Source organism: Vulpes vulpes, chromosome 14, assembly GCF_048418805.1.
Source record: "Vulpes vulpes isolate BD-2025 chromosome 14, VulVul3, whole genome shotgun sequence".
Taxonomy (NCBI): domain Eukaryota; kingdom Metazoa; phylum Chordata; class Mammalia; order Carnivora; family Canidae; genus Vulpes; species Vulpes vulpes.
Genome location: NC_132793.1, coordinates 82,109,307 through 82,126,389, shown reverse-complemented (window position 1 = coordinate 82,126,389; position 17,083 = coordinate 82,109,307). Strand labels below are relative to the sequence as shown.

Here is a 17,083-nt window from a genome sequence, read left to right as displayed (position 1 = left end):
AGTCATGCCCATAAATATTGGTGACATTACCTCATGAAGCTCTGAGGAGATTGCACCATATAACAGCAAAATTAGACATTTTTTTTTCAACTCGGCAAACAGCTTTGGGGAAATTTTATTACAAACCTCTGCAGTGTCAGAGCAATACTAATTATAGGCCTTTGTGGCCATGATATGGGAAATCCGTCCTCAGGGAATCTGTGTTCTTAGATATGGCAACCGGATTATTTAAAATCAATCCAAGGAAGCAGTTTTTCCCTTGTGTGGTGTAACAGTAATGCCCCACATTTTATATTTATAAGATTCATGTGTGTGTGCAATCTCAGTGTTTCATGGATGTCTCCTAATTAATCTTAGGACATGGCCTCACTCCCTATTTCTCAAGTGAGAAATTCAATGCCAATGCACCATGCAACTGTGAAATTGGCCCTGAAAAGGCAGACAGACCTGAGCCCGTACAGCACCGTCCCATCAGGGTGAAGGCGGATCATGCGGTTTTTCACTGTCACTCCATGCACAAATGACTTTTTGTCATTTAAGAAATATGTGTCAGGCACCCATAGCTGGTCAGCCACTCGATTGTCAAGCGTGAGGTTGAGCGGGATCCCAGAATAGGCAAGCCTTTTATCTCTCCAATATTGTTGAAAATACATGGTTAAGGTGTAATCCTAGGGGGAAAAAAGAAAAGAAAAAATTAGTTTGTGCTTAGCCACAGGCATATTTCCTCCATGACTGCTTAAATTCAGGTTGGAATTCAGGAGAAATGGATATTATTTTCAGGCAGGGTAGGAAACAGTGGTTGCTTTCTTGTAAATGCAGATACTAGGTTTAATAGATGTAAATCATGTCTATATATCCTCTTTTTTTTTAAACCCTTTGTTTTATTTAGGTAAGAACCAGACTAGACAAATTGGCATTTAAACAATAGTCACAGAGATATAAAGGTCAAAAAATAATTTTTAAAAAGTCATCATAAAACCAGGCTGCTGGCAGGACCCTGAGAGCTCCCGTAGGTCCACTATCTCCCACCAGGCAGACAGGTGTCTTTACCACCCATGGCAAAGGAGCTCCATCTACAAATTCTGCAATGTAAGCCACTTTTACCCTTGCTCTCTGTGAGAGCTGTAAATAGAATCCCTCCGTAAACATGCACTGGAAACACAATGACCTGTGGGAGGTCTCCATGCCTTATTCATTACATTTTCTTCCAGAACGCCACAGCCATTTCTACACTAACTAGGTCATGTCATTACCTTGAGATGATGATATATTCATCAGGGGAAAATGGGAGCCTAGCTACAGTTGGAAAAAAGAGAAGGGAAACGGGCCATGGTGCAACCCCTACAGGCTTGCCAACAAAATAAGCAAGTATTTAGGAACATGATCCTACTTTTGTTTGCCTGTTTGTTTTTTGCAAAGCAATTAATGCAGTAAGAACGTGGAAAAAAGAAATCAGGCTAAGCATGAAAATTCTATTTTTAAATTTTTATTCTTTTTGGCAATCCCTATTCAAGTCTACAAAACTCAAGTCTGAAAATTTGGTAATATTTATGGGACATCTTGAGCCCCAGTATAGAAAGATCCAAGGTGAAAATCCAAAGGTAAGTAAGGTAAACTCTCTAACAAGGGAAGGGAAAATCACCATTTCATACAGGAGCTTCTGAATTCACACACTTATAGATGTCTGCAAACATCCTGGCTTTGTGGGCAATGAGAAGTGGGATTGCAAATCCATTGAATCCATCCTAGACACATGAGTCTTATGACATCCCAGCCAACACTCATTTTGCTGATTCACAGGGCAGTTCTCAGGGCTTGCTAATCTAATAATAATGCCTACTTATCACTGATCTCATGAGTGTTAGAGCATAGAAGCCTCTGAAATGGCAAAGAATATATCTGGATGGTCTTCTCCAGGTGCTCACAGGCAAGGTGACAAAACCAATAATGCTAAACAACTCAGCAAAATCAGTTTTAAGCTATAAGGGCCATAAAAAAAAAAATCAGAGGAGGGAGGAAGCAGAAAAATTTAAATGGGCTGGGGAGTCCTTATAGAGGTTTTATCTGCAACTTGAAGGAGAGATAGCACTTGAAGGGATGAGAAGAAACACAGAGGAGTTTTTTCCCAGGTACTTACATGGGCAGAGCTCTGTGCCTGGCATGACTTACACGAATTGCCCCCCGCCCCCCAATTCTCACAGAAAAGGTAACATTAAAGATAGGCCATAGCTGGCCAGATAGAGGATGGGGGCCATGAAAAATAAATCATACAAAGATGTGGCTTTTATTGCACTGATTTTACTAAACTGATGAGAAACTTTGAGAAATGCAGTTTTGCCAGAACTTAGGATTCAGGAGAGGAAAAGGACAGAGTGGTGGGCAAGGCTGGACTCTGTAACAGTGACTAGAAGGTAGGAAAATTTGCATGCCAGCTCCACAGTCAGTGAAGCACTGAAGGTTTCAAGTAGCAAGTGACATAACCAAGTGTATTAGCCATGTCTTTTGTTTTCTGTTTTCTCATGCTTTAACTTCTAGACCCTGGTTAACCCTGGAGGGACTGCTTTCGCTTCCCCCAGGGCTAGCTAATTCCTAGAGATAGCAAACAATTCCGTCAAGCTCTAGACTGCGCTTTCCAAATGCAATCCAACCAATCCAGAGCTCACACCCCAAGTGCCCTCCCTATTGGGTTGTCACACCCAGGCCAATATTTGAACTGTGTCCAAGTACCAGGCAACTGGGGACAGTCTAGACCCTAGAGTCCACTTTAATCATTCTAACTAACCAATCTTAAGCCTGCTTATCCAGCCTCCCATATTCCCATTCACTCCCATGGAAACTACAATAAAGCTCTTTGCCCACAGTTTCCCTTTTTCCCTGTGACCCACCCTGGTGCTTCCCCGTGTGCCCCACCATTCCCTGCAATGGATGCTATGCATACCTCCATTGAGATCTGTGGTTAACAAACTACCTTTTCAATGGCAGCTGTCTCCTGATCTGGTGGCCTTGTCATACCTAAGTATAATAAAACCTATTTTAAACATAAAATCACAGGTCAGGAAAGTAAGTTGTGCAGTGATTTATTTAATGGCAAAAAAGATGATGAGCAAAGGCCTAAATGGGTGGAGAGTGTTTGCTGGTGGGTGATAAGGGAGAACAAGTGCAAAAGGAATGCAGGGAAATCCTGAATGTTAGGCTTGATGTATGGCCTCAGGCTATGAATGGACCACAGGGAGCACAATCACATCCCCTGCATATCCAAGAACGACGCTCAATGTAGGTGATGCATTTTAACCGAAACATTCAGAGTTTTGGTAGCATAACAAGATGGAAATAAATCAGCAATAGCAGCTAAAGGATTTTCAATTTGAATATAATGCTCCACATTACATTCTTATTGAAATAGAAGCATTTCACTTGCTTCTCTCTTTGGTCTCTAAGCCCACATCCTATGCCTGATTCATGAGTCTAGCACTTATCTGAGTTCCCTTTCAACTGGCGTTCACATGGGTTACCATGAGGATGGAGAGAATGTGTCAGTCTGCCCTAGGAATCCAGTTGTCATCCAGAGCCTGTGAGCTTGGGCTCCAGGTCTTATTTTAATTTGTGTTGTTCTCCACACCATTAACAGCACCTCTCGGTTTTGGTCTTGGGTGTTTGCTGAGTTGACTTGAGTGGATTAGGGTTGTGGAGAGTTTAGGTAACAGAGAAAAACAGTATTTAAATCCAAACCTGCTGCATTAGCTGTGCCTTCTGAAGCAATTGCTTCACTACACCAGTGGGGACACTAGTCAGTATCACATTTCTTTCTCCTGTACAGATTGGTAGACAAAGGAAAGGTGACAGCAGACAGTAGGGCATGGTGCTGACTCCTGTGCTGGGCATTGGTGAGCACCATGTATAATAATAATGACAGTAGCCATGAACATGTTCTGATCCCTTGGTATGTGCTATGCCTCCTGCTAGTGTCATTTTGTTTAAACATAAAACAGGGATGATCAGTATTCTCATTATCATCCCCTCAATGAAGAAAAAAATTTAAAGAGCTCAAGTAATTTGCCTCTTCCTTTCCCCCTATGCCCCATTAAACAGTAGTAACTGGGGGGAATGGGATTTGAAGTTGGGGCTACATCCCTGCAGAGTGTGTCTCTCAACCTTAAAACCAAAGCTCTAAGGGACGGGGGCTAAATAGTTCTATAATAATTCGCATCTAGACTGAAATGAGCTTGATGCGAGGATGGTTTTGCAAAGATATCTTGAAGAGAGGAGAATCAAGTCATGTAGATAATGCAGTTTTTGAGGGGAATAAGAACTATGGCATCACTAAAGCCTCCCATCCCTGCAAACTTTTAGCACAGCTGCTATGTAGACAGATGCCTTGTGAAGTCCTCTTTTCTTCAGGGGGTCCCAGACAAGTTGATGCTTTCCACATTTGGAGCTCCCCAGAGCCTCTGTGACCCTTCCTTGCCTTTTCCATGGATTGGTCACCCGCAAATATGGTGTAGCTGAGGGGGTCCTGCAAAGGGGGTGAAAGGGGACAGGGGAGATGCCTTGAAATGGCATTTCTCAAATGCAGGGCTTTTGGGGGCTCCAAGGGTCATGGGAATTAGAACCAGGCAATATTGGTGAGTCTGATACTGGTGGTGAATGCCAGCATCTCCACTCCTTGGGCCTCTGCAGAGCTTACCATGTCCCTGACTTCCATCTTTCCTGCTCTGGTGATGTGATCCACCTGAGTACAGGGAGGGGTCTTCAGTCACACTGACATAGAACTCTCAGATACCAAAAGCCTCTGCCAGGGTGGGAGGGAATTGTGATTGTCTCCTCCTTTCCCACCTCTGCCCTTTGCAGAAGAAACTAAATCTCCTAGGGAGAGACATTAGAGAGGAGTGGAGTATAGAGAGAAGCTAGCAGTAGGAGGTATGGGGGCCAAAGAGGGTCAGAAGGAGAGTAGGGTCCAGTGTGGGGAAAAGTGAGAATATAGAAGAAAGGGCTCGAGGGACTAGAGGGCTTCTAGGAAGAGGGGGGCAACATGGGGTATCCAAGACTCTGTGAGGAATACAGAGGAATGAGGTGCAGGAAACGGTAGGGCATGGGGAGAAGCAGAAGTCTGGGAGGAGCAGGCTCATGAGAGCAGTGGGTATCCAGGAGGGGTGAGGGACAGGGGACAGTGTGATGGGTATAGGCTCCAGAAACCTCATCCTGGGAGGATGGGTTTAATTAGATTAGCACACAGTAGGAAGAGACAGTCTGCTTTCTGGCATTGACCCTTGACTGTGGCACAACAAGCCATCTCAGCGCATCTAGACCGAGCATGCTGGCAGAAGGAGGAGGGAAGTAAGGTCCTAGAGATCAGGACTTACAGAAATAGCTGCCAGTGGAGGTACAATGACAGACCCTGTGCTCAGGAGACCCAGAATCCCCTCTGCTGTGGGGCCATTATGGATTGAGAGGGGTAACCTTCACTCCTAGCCCTGCCTCAAATTATTCAGACCTGGCTAGGAATAGGCCAGAGTTCCTGGATAAGTCACCAGCCTAGCCCAGGGTCCCTGGGTTTGGAGCTAGTGGGCTGAGACAGCAGTGGGTGGGGCAGTAAGAGGCAGACAGTCTGGGGCTGCTAAAAAAGGATTGTTGGCACTCATAGCTCTTGAAGCCCCAGTGGCTGGGGTCAAGGAACAGGTATTCTTGAGTATGAGCCATTCACCTGCCAAGTGTTTACACATAGGTGATAATCCTTTCAAAATCTCCTGAGAATATAGAAACAGCAGCAGTAACTACAAAAATAACAAAATAAAACCTCAGCCCATCTTTTGGGCATTCAGGCAGCTCAAATAAATTGCAATAAGAGATAAACAACAAAGTTTCTTTCTGCTTGCGGAAATCTCTCCACATTTGTCACATTGAAATAACAAGAATACATATCTGAAAGTGGAAATACTGCTCATTATTCTGCAATTAAGAAATTGACGAAATTTCCTCAGTGCAGGAAATGAAAACAAAATTTACTAACCCTGAGAAAGAAATGCAATCTCTAAACCACATTTATATATCTAGCTGCAGCTGTGAAAGCCACGGGATACCTACATTTGCATCTAGTTCAGTAAGCTTATGATTCAAAACCTTACAGGTAAGTTGTTCTCAGATTAGGAAAATTTGTTCTGAAAAGTTTACATAAGACCTAGGTCATAGGGACTTCTTTGTAGGCATTTCTGCAACTAAGTTTACACTGGGGGAATCTTGGCACTTCTTTTAACAAAATTTAGAAAATTCTAAGCCATTTTTTTTAATTATCAAAAAAATGAGTATCCAACATTACATCTATCTCTCCTCCCACAGCACACTTCATTGGTACTGAGGTTCTCATTTGTTGAATCCATATGGTGATTTTTCCTAAGAAGGCATGACTCATCTCCTTCTGCTATCCTCTCTTCCTCCCCTAACCTCCTTCAAGCATTCACTGAGTATCTCCAAAGGCCAGGGACCATGCAGGGTGCTAGGGAGTCAGAGATAAGGAAGACATAATTTGTAACTAACTTTAAGTAGTTCATGATCCAGAAGTTAGATATAAAATTGAACCAAAGAAAATGAAAGTGATTAAGAGAAGGAGCTTTAGAATCAAACATGTTCAAGTTTCAAGTCAGCCTCTTGTTGGCTGGGCATATGTACATGAGCCATTTCACTGCCCTAAGTCCACTTACTCTATCTGGTAAGACTGCCTGTCACACACTCTTAAGGGCTTAGAATGTGGAGGGCATCCATTAGGAGTCAAGTAATGCACAATAATGCCAAGGAAGTGTATATTTAAGGGGTATCTATTAAGTCTGGGCCTGGTAGGGAAGGAGGCTGGTGCACAAATGAGAAGGAAGGTAGCTGAGATGCTCTTATCTTCTTATAATTGTTATACTGCCCAAAGATACATAGTTTGCATTTTTTATTCATCTACCTCAGTGGTAAATGTATTCAAAAGATGATCCAGTCACCTCTATAGTTACGAGTTCCTTGGTCCCCTATAGCCACCTGAAAAACTGGCATAGGATATAAATTACTTTGAACATATGTTTTTCTTTTCACAATGAATAGATAGGATAGATATTTTTCTAGAGTCCGTTAAGTCTGAAAAGCAAAATGATTATACTGGCCTACATTCAAAGGACACACACACACACAAAAGGTAGTATCAGAAGAAACTGAGAATTCAACATAAGCCATACATTTTTACTAAGTGACACTTCCACAGCCCCTTTCATTGTAAATTGGTGGCCATGTATAGCCTTTTTTTTTTTTTTTTTAAGACACGTTAATCTCCCAAACTGGGCACCAAGGCACCAGGACACAGAAGTATCCCCACTTTCCATTCCCAGGTTTCTCCACTGGTGTCTCTGACCCATTGCACTTTTCTGAGATTTGCATGGATGGATCCTTCTGAACCTTTCCATCCAGATGCCCCACAGGCAACCCAAACTTAATATGTCCAAAATTAACTCATTATCTTTCTGCCCCAAATCTGTTTCCCATTCTGTACCACCATTCTGTACCCACTTATTTATTCTTTTTTTCCCCATTTATTTATTCCTAACCAAACCACAACCAGAGGCTGCATACCAACCTCTTCTTTCTTTCTCATCTCACATTCAACATTTATTCAGTCACTGGGTTCTGTTGATCCTATTTCCTAAATGCCTTCCATATCTAGAACTGGTCCATGAGTCAGCAGCAGCAGTACAGAGACTTGAGAGTGTTCCCATTGATACCCCATGATTAAAGATAAGCTCTTGGACTCTCACATTGCATCCCAGAACACTTACCCATGTCTAGAGCAGGGTGAGTCTAACCCAGACCTCAGATATATAATGGGTTAAATACAAGAATATAAAAGATGATCAGATGTCTCACACTCTGTATGGGAACAGATGTTTCAACTCAGCACAAACACCATATGAATGAAATTTTGGACTGTGCTTGTAAACTGGGGAGTCAGTGCATATTCTCCTTTATTCTAAAAAAGTATTTATCTGAGTAATACTCACTCAAGACACCATACTGTTTAATAAATTATGTATATATTAATATATATAAAAATAATATGCATGCACATATATTTATATAATCTGCAACATGTGTGTATATATAATCAGATACATAAGTTTATTTTCCAGCAACTATCTTTACTTATTTTTTTAAAATTTTATTTATTTATTCATGATAGACACAGAGAAAGAGAGAGAGAGAGAGGCAGAGACACAGACAGAGGGAGAAGCAGGCTCCCTGCAGGGAGCCCGATGAGGGACTTGATCCCTATCCCAGAATCGCGCCCTGAGCCAAAGGAAGACACTCAACCATTGAGCCACCCAGGCGTCCCTCCAGCAACTGTCATTAATTAATAGGCTTCCAAAAGGGGATGGGATATCTCTTAAATATTTCATTCATCCAAAGATGCTCCAAGAACTGGCTGTTGAGAGACAGCCATATTGCTTGTGCAAGGAATCCTCAACACCTCTATATTTGAGGGATACTTGAACTGGTGGAATGTTACACTTGGAGACTTGTGAGAGATTTATCTACATTCTGACTATATGGTGTTTATCAAGCCTCTGTGCTGTTCCCTTGCTTGAGCATGGTGCCTGCACATGGCCATTAGGTTAAAGATTTTACCTCTTTAAATAGTGATGGTCATCTTTTGGGTTACATGACTTCTAGAGTTCACATTATTAGATTTGCTGAACTGAATATCACTTAAAATCACTTCTCTTTAAATTCCTTCAAAAGAGCAAACAAGGAAAAATAGGATTCAACAGAGAGAAGGGTATGTATTTATCACAAAATAAAGGATGAATATTCCCATTTTAAATGAAGAACCCCTCTCAGCACTTATACTGTGAGAATTCAATGCCTTTGCTTTTATATATGTGCCTCTGTATCAGGATTTAACAATGGATTTCCTCTTCTCAGAGACAAATCATGTGGATGCCACACATTTTAAAGTACTTTCAGTTTCTAAGAAGATGTGCTATTTTTAGATAGCAAGCCCATTCATTTCTGAGATCATGTCTATTTCTGGTTTCTACCCAGAACCTGTTAGGTTATTGCTGTTAGATAAGTCACAATATTAACAATATTATATTTTATATACTGAGAAAATATTGACGATAATCATTCTTTTTCTGAACTGTTATTAATTTCAGCAGAAAAGTTTGGATGGACATCACTGCATGGAACTACATGAAACAGTCCTATCCTTTGGGACACTGTAAGCAAAGCTTGGGTAGCCAGGTAAAAAAACTGCGATACTGATTTTCATACATTCAGTCAAGCACAAATGCCTAAGGAAGGAGAAACATAACTGCTAAATTTTAGATAGGAGAGGAATGAAACTTTACTCCTGCTTTTTTAAACAAAGGACCTAGTACTCCCATTTTGCACTGGACCCTGTAAATTATGTAGCTGGCCCTATATGAGAGTAGTCAACTGTCCTTTGTTTCACCCATGACTGATTTATGCCTTCTTCCAGCATCCATGAAACTGCGGGTGAAATCCTAGACCAATCACTGCCCTTGACGCACAATTTTTTGCTTTTCTTCCTACTCAACTGGCCCATCCTCTTTGTCACTCACCAAATCTTTCTTTTCTTAATGCCAGGGTGCCCCACGGCTCCTCATTCTGTACCACCATGCACCTACTCAATCAAACCTCCAACCCTTTTCTTCTCTATCTGCACTCACTTCCTTAGTTATCTCTTTTAGGTTTATGGCTTCACATGCTATCTATATGCTTAGGATTCCCAAATTTTATCTCCAACCTGATGAATAAACTCTAGAATCAACTAATTCATATTGAACTAATGCTAATTTCACCTTAAGAAAAGATTCACTTATAGTCTTCCCAATTCATTTGATGGTATTCCATCCTTAGAGTTTTTCAAATCAGAATCTCATTCTCTTACATTCTGCCTCAATCCATAAGAAATTCTGTTGATTCCACATTAAAACCAGATTGTGGTTCAGCCACTTCTCACTGCCATTGCTATCACCCTGATCAAACATCAACTTTCTTCCCACCATACTAACAAAAGCTCCTAACTGGTTCCTTGAACATCTCTTCTCCCACAGTCCTGTTTCCAACACAGCATCCAGAGTAACTATTAATGATTTAAATCAGATTATCCGCTCCTGTGTTCAAAACCATACAATGGCTCCTTAGGTCACTGAAAAATAAAGCCCAGGTAAGACATGCTCTGGTCCACTTACCACCTCTCTGGCCTCTTCTTTACTAACTTCATTTCAGCAACAATACTCTTTTACTCTTTTGTTCTCAAACAATCCAGATATTTTCCTACACTAGGATCTTTGTATTAACTATGCCCTCTTCCTGTAACTCTCTTTCCCCAAATAACCTTCCTCACCTTAATCTTACTTCCTCACCTTAGTCTTTACTCAAATTTACTTTTGAATAAGCTGTTCCTAATAATGGCAGTCTTCATCCCCTGCACTTTTCCACCCTGTTAACCCTGTTCATATTCTAGATGATATATGTATTTATTAAATTTTTAAACTATGTGTATTTTCTTTCTCTCATGCTAGAATGTATGCTGCGTGAGTACAGGAACTTTGTCTATTTTGCTCACTGATGTATTTCAATTGCAGTGCTAGGACAGTGCCTTATATATGTCAAAGGTTTCATAAACATTTGCTGAACAAGTGAGCAGAACTTCTATAATACCTGAGTTGCCAGCACGTCCCTTCATAAAAGTTCTGCATGTGTCTCCACCCAGTGTTCCACATTGGTTGATAACCTCAGGTCACTTCCAGTGAAAATTTCTCTGCAGTTTAAAGTCAATCCCCAAATCCAGATTAGTATAGGCATGTGATACAAATTCTCAGGGAAGATGTCTTTCATGTCACCTAAAGTTCAGGTAAGACAGACACATTTATTTATCATCTCCCCTTGATATAAGTCCCTTTGGGGGAACTTTTTCCTACAATACCATTTCAGTGATGTGTGGCCCTTGAGTGCACCAGCTCTATGGAGACACAATTTCAACATTCTGCTTTATAAAGTTCCTTAGTTTGGTCTCTTATTTCTGCATTGTCATTAAAGCAAGCCAACGAGTCACATTGGGCCAATGACCCTAGGCTTCCAGTCTTCAAGTGTAGCTTATAATACTTTTATCCTCAGCTTTCTTTTATTTTTTTTTAAATTTTTTTATTTATTTATGATAGTCACAGAGAGAGAGAGAGAGGCAGAGACATAGGCAGAGGGAGAAGCAGGCTCCATGCACCAGAAGCCCGATGTGGGATTCGATCCCGGGTCTCCAGGATCGCGCCCTGGGCCAAAGGCAGGCGCCAAACCGCTGCGCCACCCAGGGATCCCCTCAGCTTTCTTTTAAAAATATGTCCTTTTTTTGTGGCTCCTGGAGCTTTCTCTTTATTTTCCTATACATTAAGGGATACATTTCAATAATGTCTTTTATGCTAAACATTTGCAGCATGGCTGGAAGCTCCTTCTCCAAAAGACACTCTGCTCAGCCTCAGAGACACTCCTTCTTCCTGGTCTTGTACTACATTGGTCTTTCAGCTCAGAGCTCCTGTGCTTCTAACTCCCATCTATATCTCAATGTTGATTGCCTCAGGCTTCTCCCTGCTTCTCTCCTCCTTCTTCCTCTTTTCCATGGTGATCTCACTCAACCCAAAAATGTTCAACAAAACATTTAGTTAATGTCTCCCTATTTTTATCTGCAAGCCAGGTATCCCTTCTAGCACTAACTCCTTATCCAATTGCTCTTTTGACAGCTCTTTTGATAGTGACTTTGTCATCTTTACTCTTTTTCTTTCCTTATTCCTAGTCCAATTCTAGGGCCCAATCTAACTGGCTGGGATCAGAACTGGAGGAGGTAAGGCCCAGCACTGGCATTTTTTAAAAGTTCCATTCGTGATTCTTATTTTTGCATGCAATTAGTCTTTACACCATGAATTCACATTCTGATCACTATTTTAAACTTAAAATTATACAGAATCCCTTCCCTTCATTAAAATCAGTAAACTCAATTTCCTAACATCAACAGTCTATATTTAGAAAGCATGCACATGTACTATAACACAGACATATGGATGGCTCCTGCCATTCTCTGCCATAGAGAGGAGAGTCTGTGCTGTGTGAATTACAAGAACACAATCTTCCCCATTTGTTTCTGAGATTCTAGTGGATGCCAATGTGTCCTGCTGCAAACTGCTTCAAGCGGTCTCAACAAAAACCATCAACTCTGTCAAGTAGCTAACATGACAATTTGAAGACATGGGTCAGGACTCTAGGATTACTGGTTTCTGGCACTGCTTCAGCACAGGTGTCTGAGAACTGCCTCAGAGCATGGATGTCCTGACTCGTTCCAAGTCCTGATTCTATAAATAACTATGGCCTCAACCTAACTCACGCTGCTACTGTCACACATCACACTCACGAGCTGTTTTGTAAAAGAAGAGATATGAACATTTCAGAATATCTATTCAGTACATGTTAATTTGCTTACTATTTATATCATTTTATAAAGGATCTTTTAAAATTGTACAGTGTATTCATATAGTTTGTTTACACAGAAATCCAGCATTCTCATGATATTCAGACATTCTTGTATATTCAACTATTGCATGAATGGTTGTGCTTTAAGCTACTGCATGCTGGTTGTGTTTATTTTAATTCTTCTAATATCTGCTTCTGGTAAATGTAAACAGATGTTTCTAATTACTCCTTTTCAGTACTTATGCCTTCACATCATGCATGCACAAGGAAGATTTAGGATTCATGAAGAGGTGAAATGTTTATGGTGCCAACAGAAGTCATGAAAGGATGATTTTGATTGTTAAGATGCCTATCCTTTGCATTGGAAGTTGGTAAATAACAAGAACTACTCGATTATTCAAAGGGAAGAGCATTGTTTTAAGAAAGCAAATGAACTCTGTAGGCTGGCTATCGTGGTCCTGGTAAACTTCTGACACTATTCCTATACATACGAGTTCAAAGGCGTCATCAAGCAGAGCTGTGGACCAGGGGAGAGGGCTCTATCCATTGACAACAAGCTTTCATAAAGCATCCAGATGGTGATTTAAAGTAGCAAATGGTCTCTATTTACCAAGGTGCTGGTTAGAACATCAGCTATCAAGTTAATTGTACATTTTCCTGATAATTGTGAATAATGTTGGCTATTAAAATACAGGTTTTCCATATGTGACTTGCCTCATGTTGGATAACAGCTATACTATTTTTAGTATGAGAACAATAATTCTAAGCATCCTTTATGTTTCTCGTTCCCTTGCAGGCAGTCACAGGATCCACAAAGCTGGGATTTAGTCATTGTGCCACTGATTATACAGCTTGTAGACACATCATTTCCCTTCCCCTGAGTTTGGAATTGTGCATGCCAGACTCAGTTGTAACACAACCAAAGTTATCAATTAATTAACTGCTGTGTTAATTAGAATTAGAGTTTATAATTTATAACCAGCAATATAATTAATGGCTGGTAATTTAATCAGCCATGATTCACTTGCTTTATATTCACCTTTAAAATCATGAAACTGTTGGTACTTAAAATGTATAGTGTGTGATGTCACAAAAGCCACAATCCTTTTGTGGTCTCCTGTTATGCTCTGACAGAAAATGTAACTCCATATCCTTAAAAAGGCCATATATGAAGATGAAATGAAACGGTACTGTGAGTGATAGACAGCTGTAAAAGTCCTTACACTTATATCCAGCCCTCATAGCTATTATCAAATTTACTTTTATGAATGACAACCTGTGATGATCTGATTGCCTTTCTGTACAAGACATGAGCCAGAGAAACAATGTCTGGAACCTGGTGACATCTGATGACTTCTCAGACCTGAAGCAAATGTTAGGAGGTTCTTTAGAACAGGCTTGACAGATCTGCTTCAGGGACCTATTTCTCAGGGATGCCCTCCTCCTGGACAGGCTGGATGAGGGTGAGAGAGTAAGGAAGCGGGGGGAGAGGATATAGGATTGACTGGGGTAGCTGAGGTTCAAAGATGAGCCAAGGGAAAGGACACTAGAATACAGGGTCAGCAATCCTGTGGAATACAAACTCATGGTCAGAATTAGGTTCCCAGAATCATTCTTTGCCTATCAAATGTCCATGACTAAACCCCTGGACCTGTGAAGATCACATCCACTCAGGTCTGTTTCATTAGCACATGTGAGTCACAATGGATGTGTCAAGGGGTGGATGACAATTTCCCAGTCACACCAGTCTACCAATTCATGGCTGGGCCAGTAACAGGTGCAATTGGCTTTCCCTAGTTGACAGAAGAGAGCTGACAGCAAGATGCATACACAACTGCAGAGTGTCCTGCCGTAATGAAGTAGCATTAAGAATAAAAAAAACGGAATGCACACATGCAGCACCTGCACCCACACACACACATATGTATGTGTATATATGTAAATGTAAATACACACAAATATACAATTCCAAACTCAACGGAAGGAAAATGTATCTAAGCTGTGACTATCAGCTAAAAGAATGTATTAGCAGCACAGTGGCTAAATCTTAGGTGTGCAGTTGGGAAAGCTGAAAAAGCTTGCAAAGGAATGAGAAACAGAAAGAACACTTTGAATTACTGTTCTCACTCTAAAAATAGTTTAGCTATCTGCCTATCTATCTGCATTTACATATCTGCACACACACACACACACACACACCAAGGCAGTACTAGATAGCTATATCAGTATGTAATTATTAAATATTGTGAGTTATTGCAAAAATGATATTGAACTAGTCAATGGCCAGGCACTTATTAAATTAATTCATTTATACATGAACTTAGTCGTTCAGTTTTGAATTCATCCATTCACTTTCTATTCACCATGACCAAGTGGGATTTATCCCTGGGATGCAAGGCTGGTTCAATACTGGTAAAAACAATCAATGTGATAGATCATATCAATAAGAGAAAAAACAAGAACCATATGATTCTCTCAAAAGATGCAGAGAAAGCATTTGACAAAATACAGCATCCATTCCTGATCAAAACTCTTCAGAGTGTAGGGATAGAGGGAAATTCCTCAATATCTTAAAAGCCATCTATGAAAAGCCCACAGCAAATATTATTCTCAGTGGGGAAAAACTGAGAGCCTTTCCCCTAAGATCAGGAACAAGACAGGGATGTCCACTCTCACCACTGCAATTCAACATAGTACTAGACGTCCTAGCCTCAGCAATCAGAAAACAAAAGGAAATAAAAGGCATTCAAATTGGCAAAGAAGAAGTCAAACTCCCTCTTCCCAGATGACATGATACTGTACGTAGAAAACTCAAAGGACTCCACCCCAAGATTGCAAGAACTCATATAAGCAATTCGGCAATGTGGCAGGATACAAAATCAATGTTCAGAAATCAGCGGCATTTCTCTACACTAAGAATGAGACTGAAGAAAGAGAAATTAAGGAGTCAATCCCATTTACAATTGCACCAAAAAGCATTGGATATCTAGGAATAAACCTAACCAAAGAGGTAAAGGATCTATACCCTAAAAACTACAGAACACTTCTGAAAGAAATTGAGGAAGACACAAAGTGATGGAAAAATATTCCATGCTCATGGACTGGAAGAATTAATATTGTGAAAACGTCAGTGTTACCCAGGGCAATTTACACATTTAATGCAATCTCTATCAAAATACCATGGACTTTCTTCAGAGAGTTGGAACAAATCATCTTAAGATTTGTGGGGAATCAGAAAAGACCCCAAATAGCCAGGGGAATATTAAAAAAGAAAACCATAGCTGGGGGCATCACAATGCCAGATTTCAGGTTGTACTACAAAGCTGTGGTCATCAGGACAGTCTGGTACTGGCACAAAAACAGACACATAGATCAATGGAACAGAATAGAGAATCCAGAAGTGGACCCTCAACTTTATGGTCAACTAATATTCGACAAAGCAGGAAAGACTATCCACTGGAAGAAAGACAGTCTCTTCAATAAATGGTGTTGGGAAAATTGGACATCCACATGCAGAAGAATGAAACTAGACCATTCTCTTACACCATACACGAAGATAAACTCAAAATGGATAAAAGATCTAAATGTGAGACAAGAGTCCATGAAAATCCTAGAGGAGAACACAGGCAACAGCCTTTTTGAACTTGCCCACAGCAACTTCTTGCAAGATACATACATGAAGGCAAGAGAAACAAAAGCAAAAATGAATTATTGGGACTTCATGAAGATAAGAAGCTTCTGCACAGCAAAAGAAATAGTCAACAAAACTAAAAGACAACCTAGAGAATGGGAGAAGATATATGCCAATGACCTATCAGATAAAGGGCTAGTATCCAAGATCTATAAAGAACTTATTAAACTCAACAGCAAAGAAACAAACAATCCAATCATGAAATGGGCAAAAGACATGAACAGAAATCTCACAGAGGAAGACATAGACATGGCCAACAAGCACCTGAGAAAATGCTCTGCATTACTTGCCATCAGGGAAATACAAATTAAAACCACAATGAGATACCACCTCACACCAGTGAGAATGGGGAAAATTAACAATACAGGAAACAACAAATGTTGGAGAGGATGTGGAGAAAAGGGAACCCTCTTATACTGTTGGTGGGAATGTGACCTGGTACAGCCACTCTGGAAAACTGTGGAGGTTCCTCAAAGAGTTAAAAATAGAGCTACCCTGTGACCCAGCAATTGCACTGCTGGGGATTGACCCCAAAGATACAGATGCAATGAAACCCCAGGACACCTGCACCCCAATGTTTATGTAGCAGCAAAGTCCACAATTGCCAAATTGTGGAAGGAGCCTTGGTGTTCATCGACAGACGAATGGATAAAGAAGATGTGGTCTATGTATACAATGGTATATTACTCAGCCATCAGAAAGAACGAATACCCACCATTTGCTTCAACATGGATGGAACTGGAGGGTATTATGCTGAGTGAAGTAAATCAATCGGAGAAGGACAATCATTATATGGTTTCACTCATACAGGGAACATAAAAATAGTGAAAGGGATTATAGCGCATAGGAGAGAAAATGACTGAGAAAAATCAGAGAGGATTACAG

General features: G+C 40.6%; 1 protein-coding gene across 2 annotated transcripts in view; it reads right to left on the bottom strand.

Moving 5' to 3' along the window:
- Positions 1-17,083, bottom strand: part of GABRB3 (gamma-aminobutyric acid type A receptor subunit beta3) — a 219,111-nt gene that overhangs the window by 65,999 nt on the left and 136,029 nt on the right. For both annotated transcript variants that reach the window (XM_072737024.1, XM_072737025.1), the window contains exon 4: positions 448-668. In XM_072737024.1, coding sequence (XP_072593125.1) covers positions 448-668 — 221 coding nt within the window. The remainder of the gene's footprint in view (positions 1-447; positions 669-17,083) is intronic.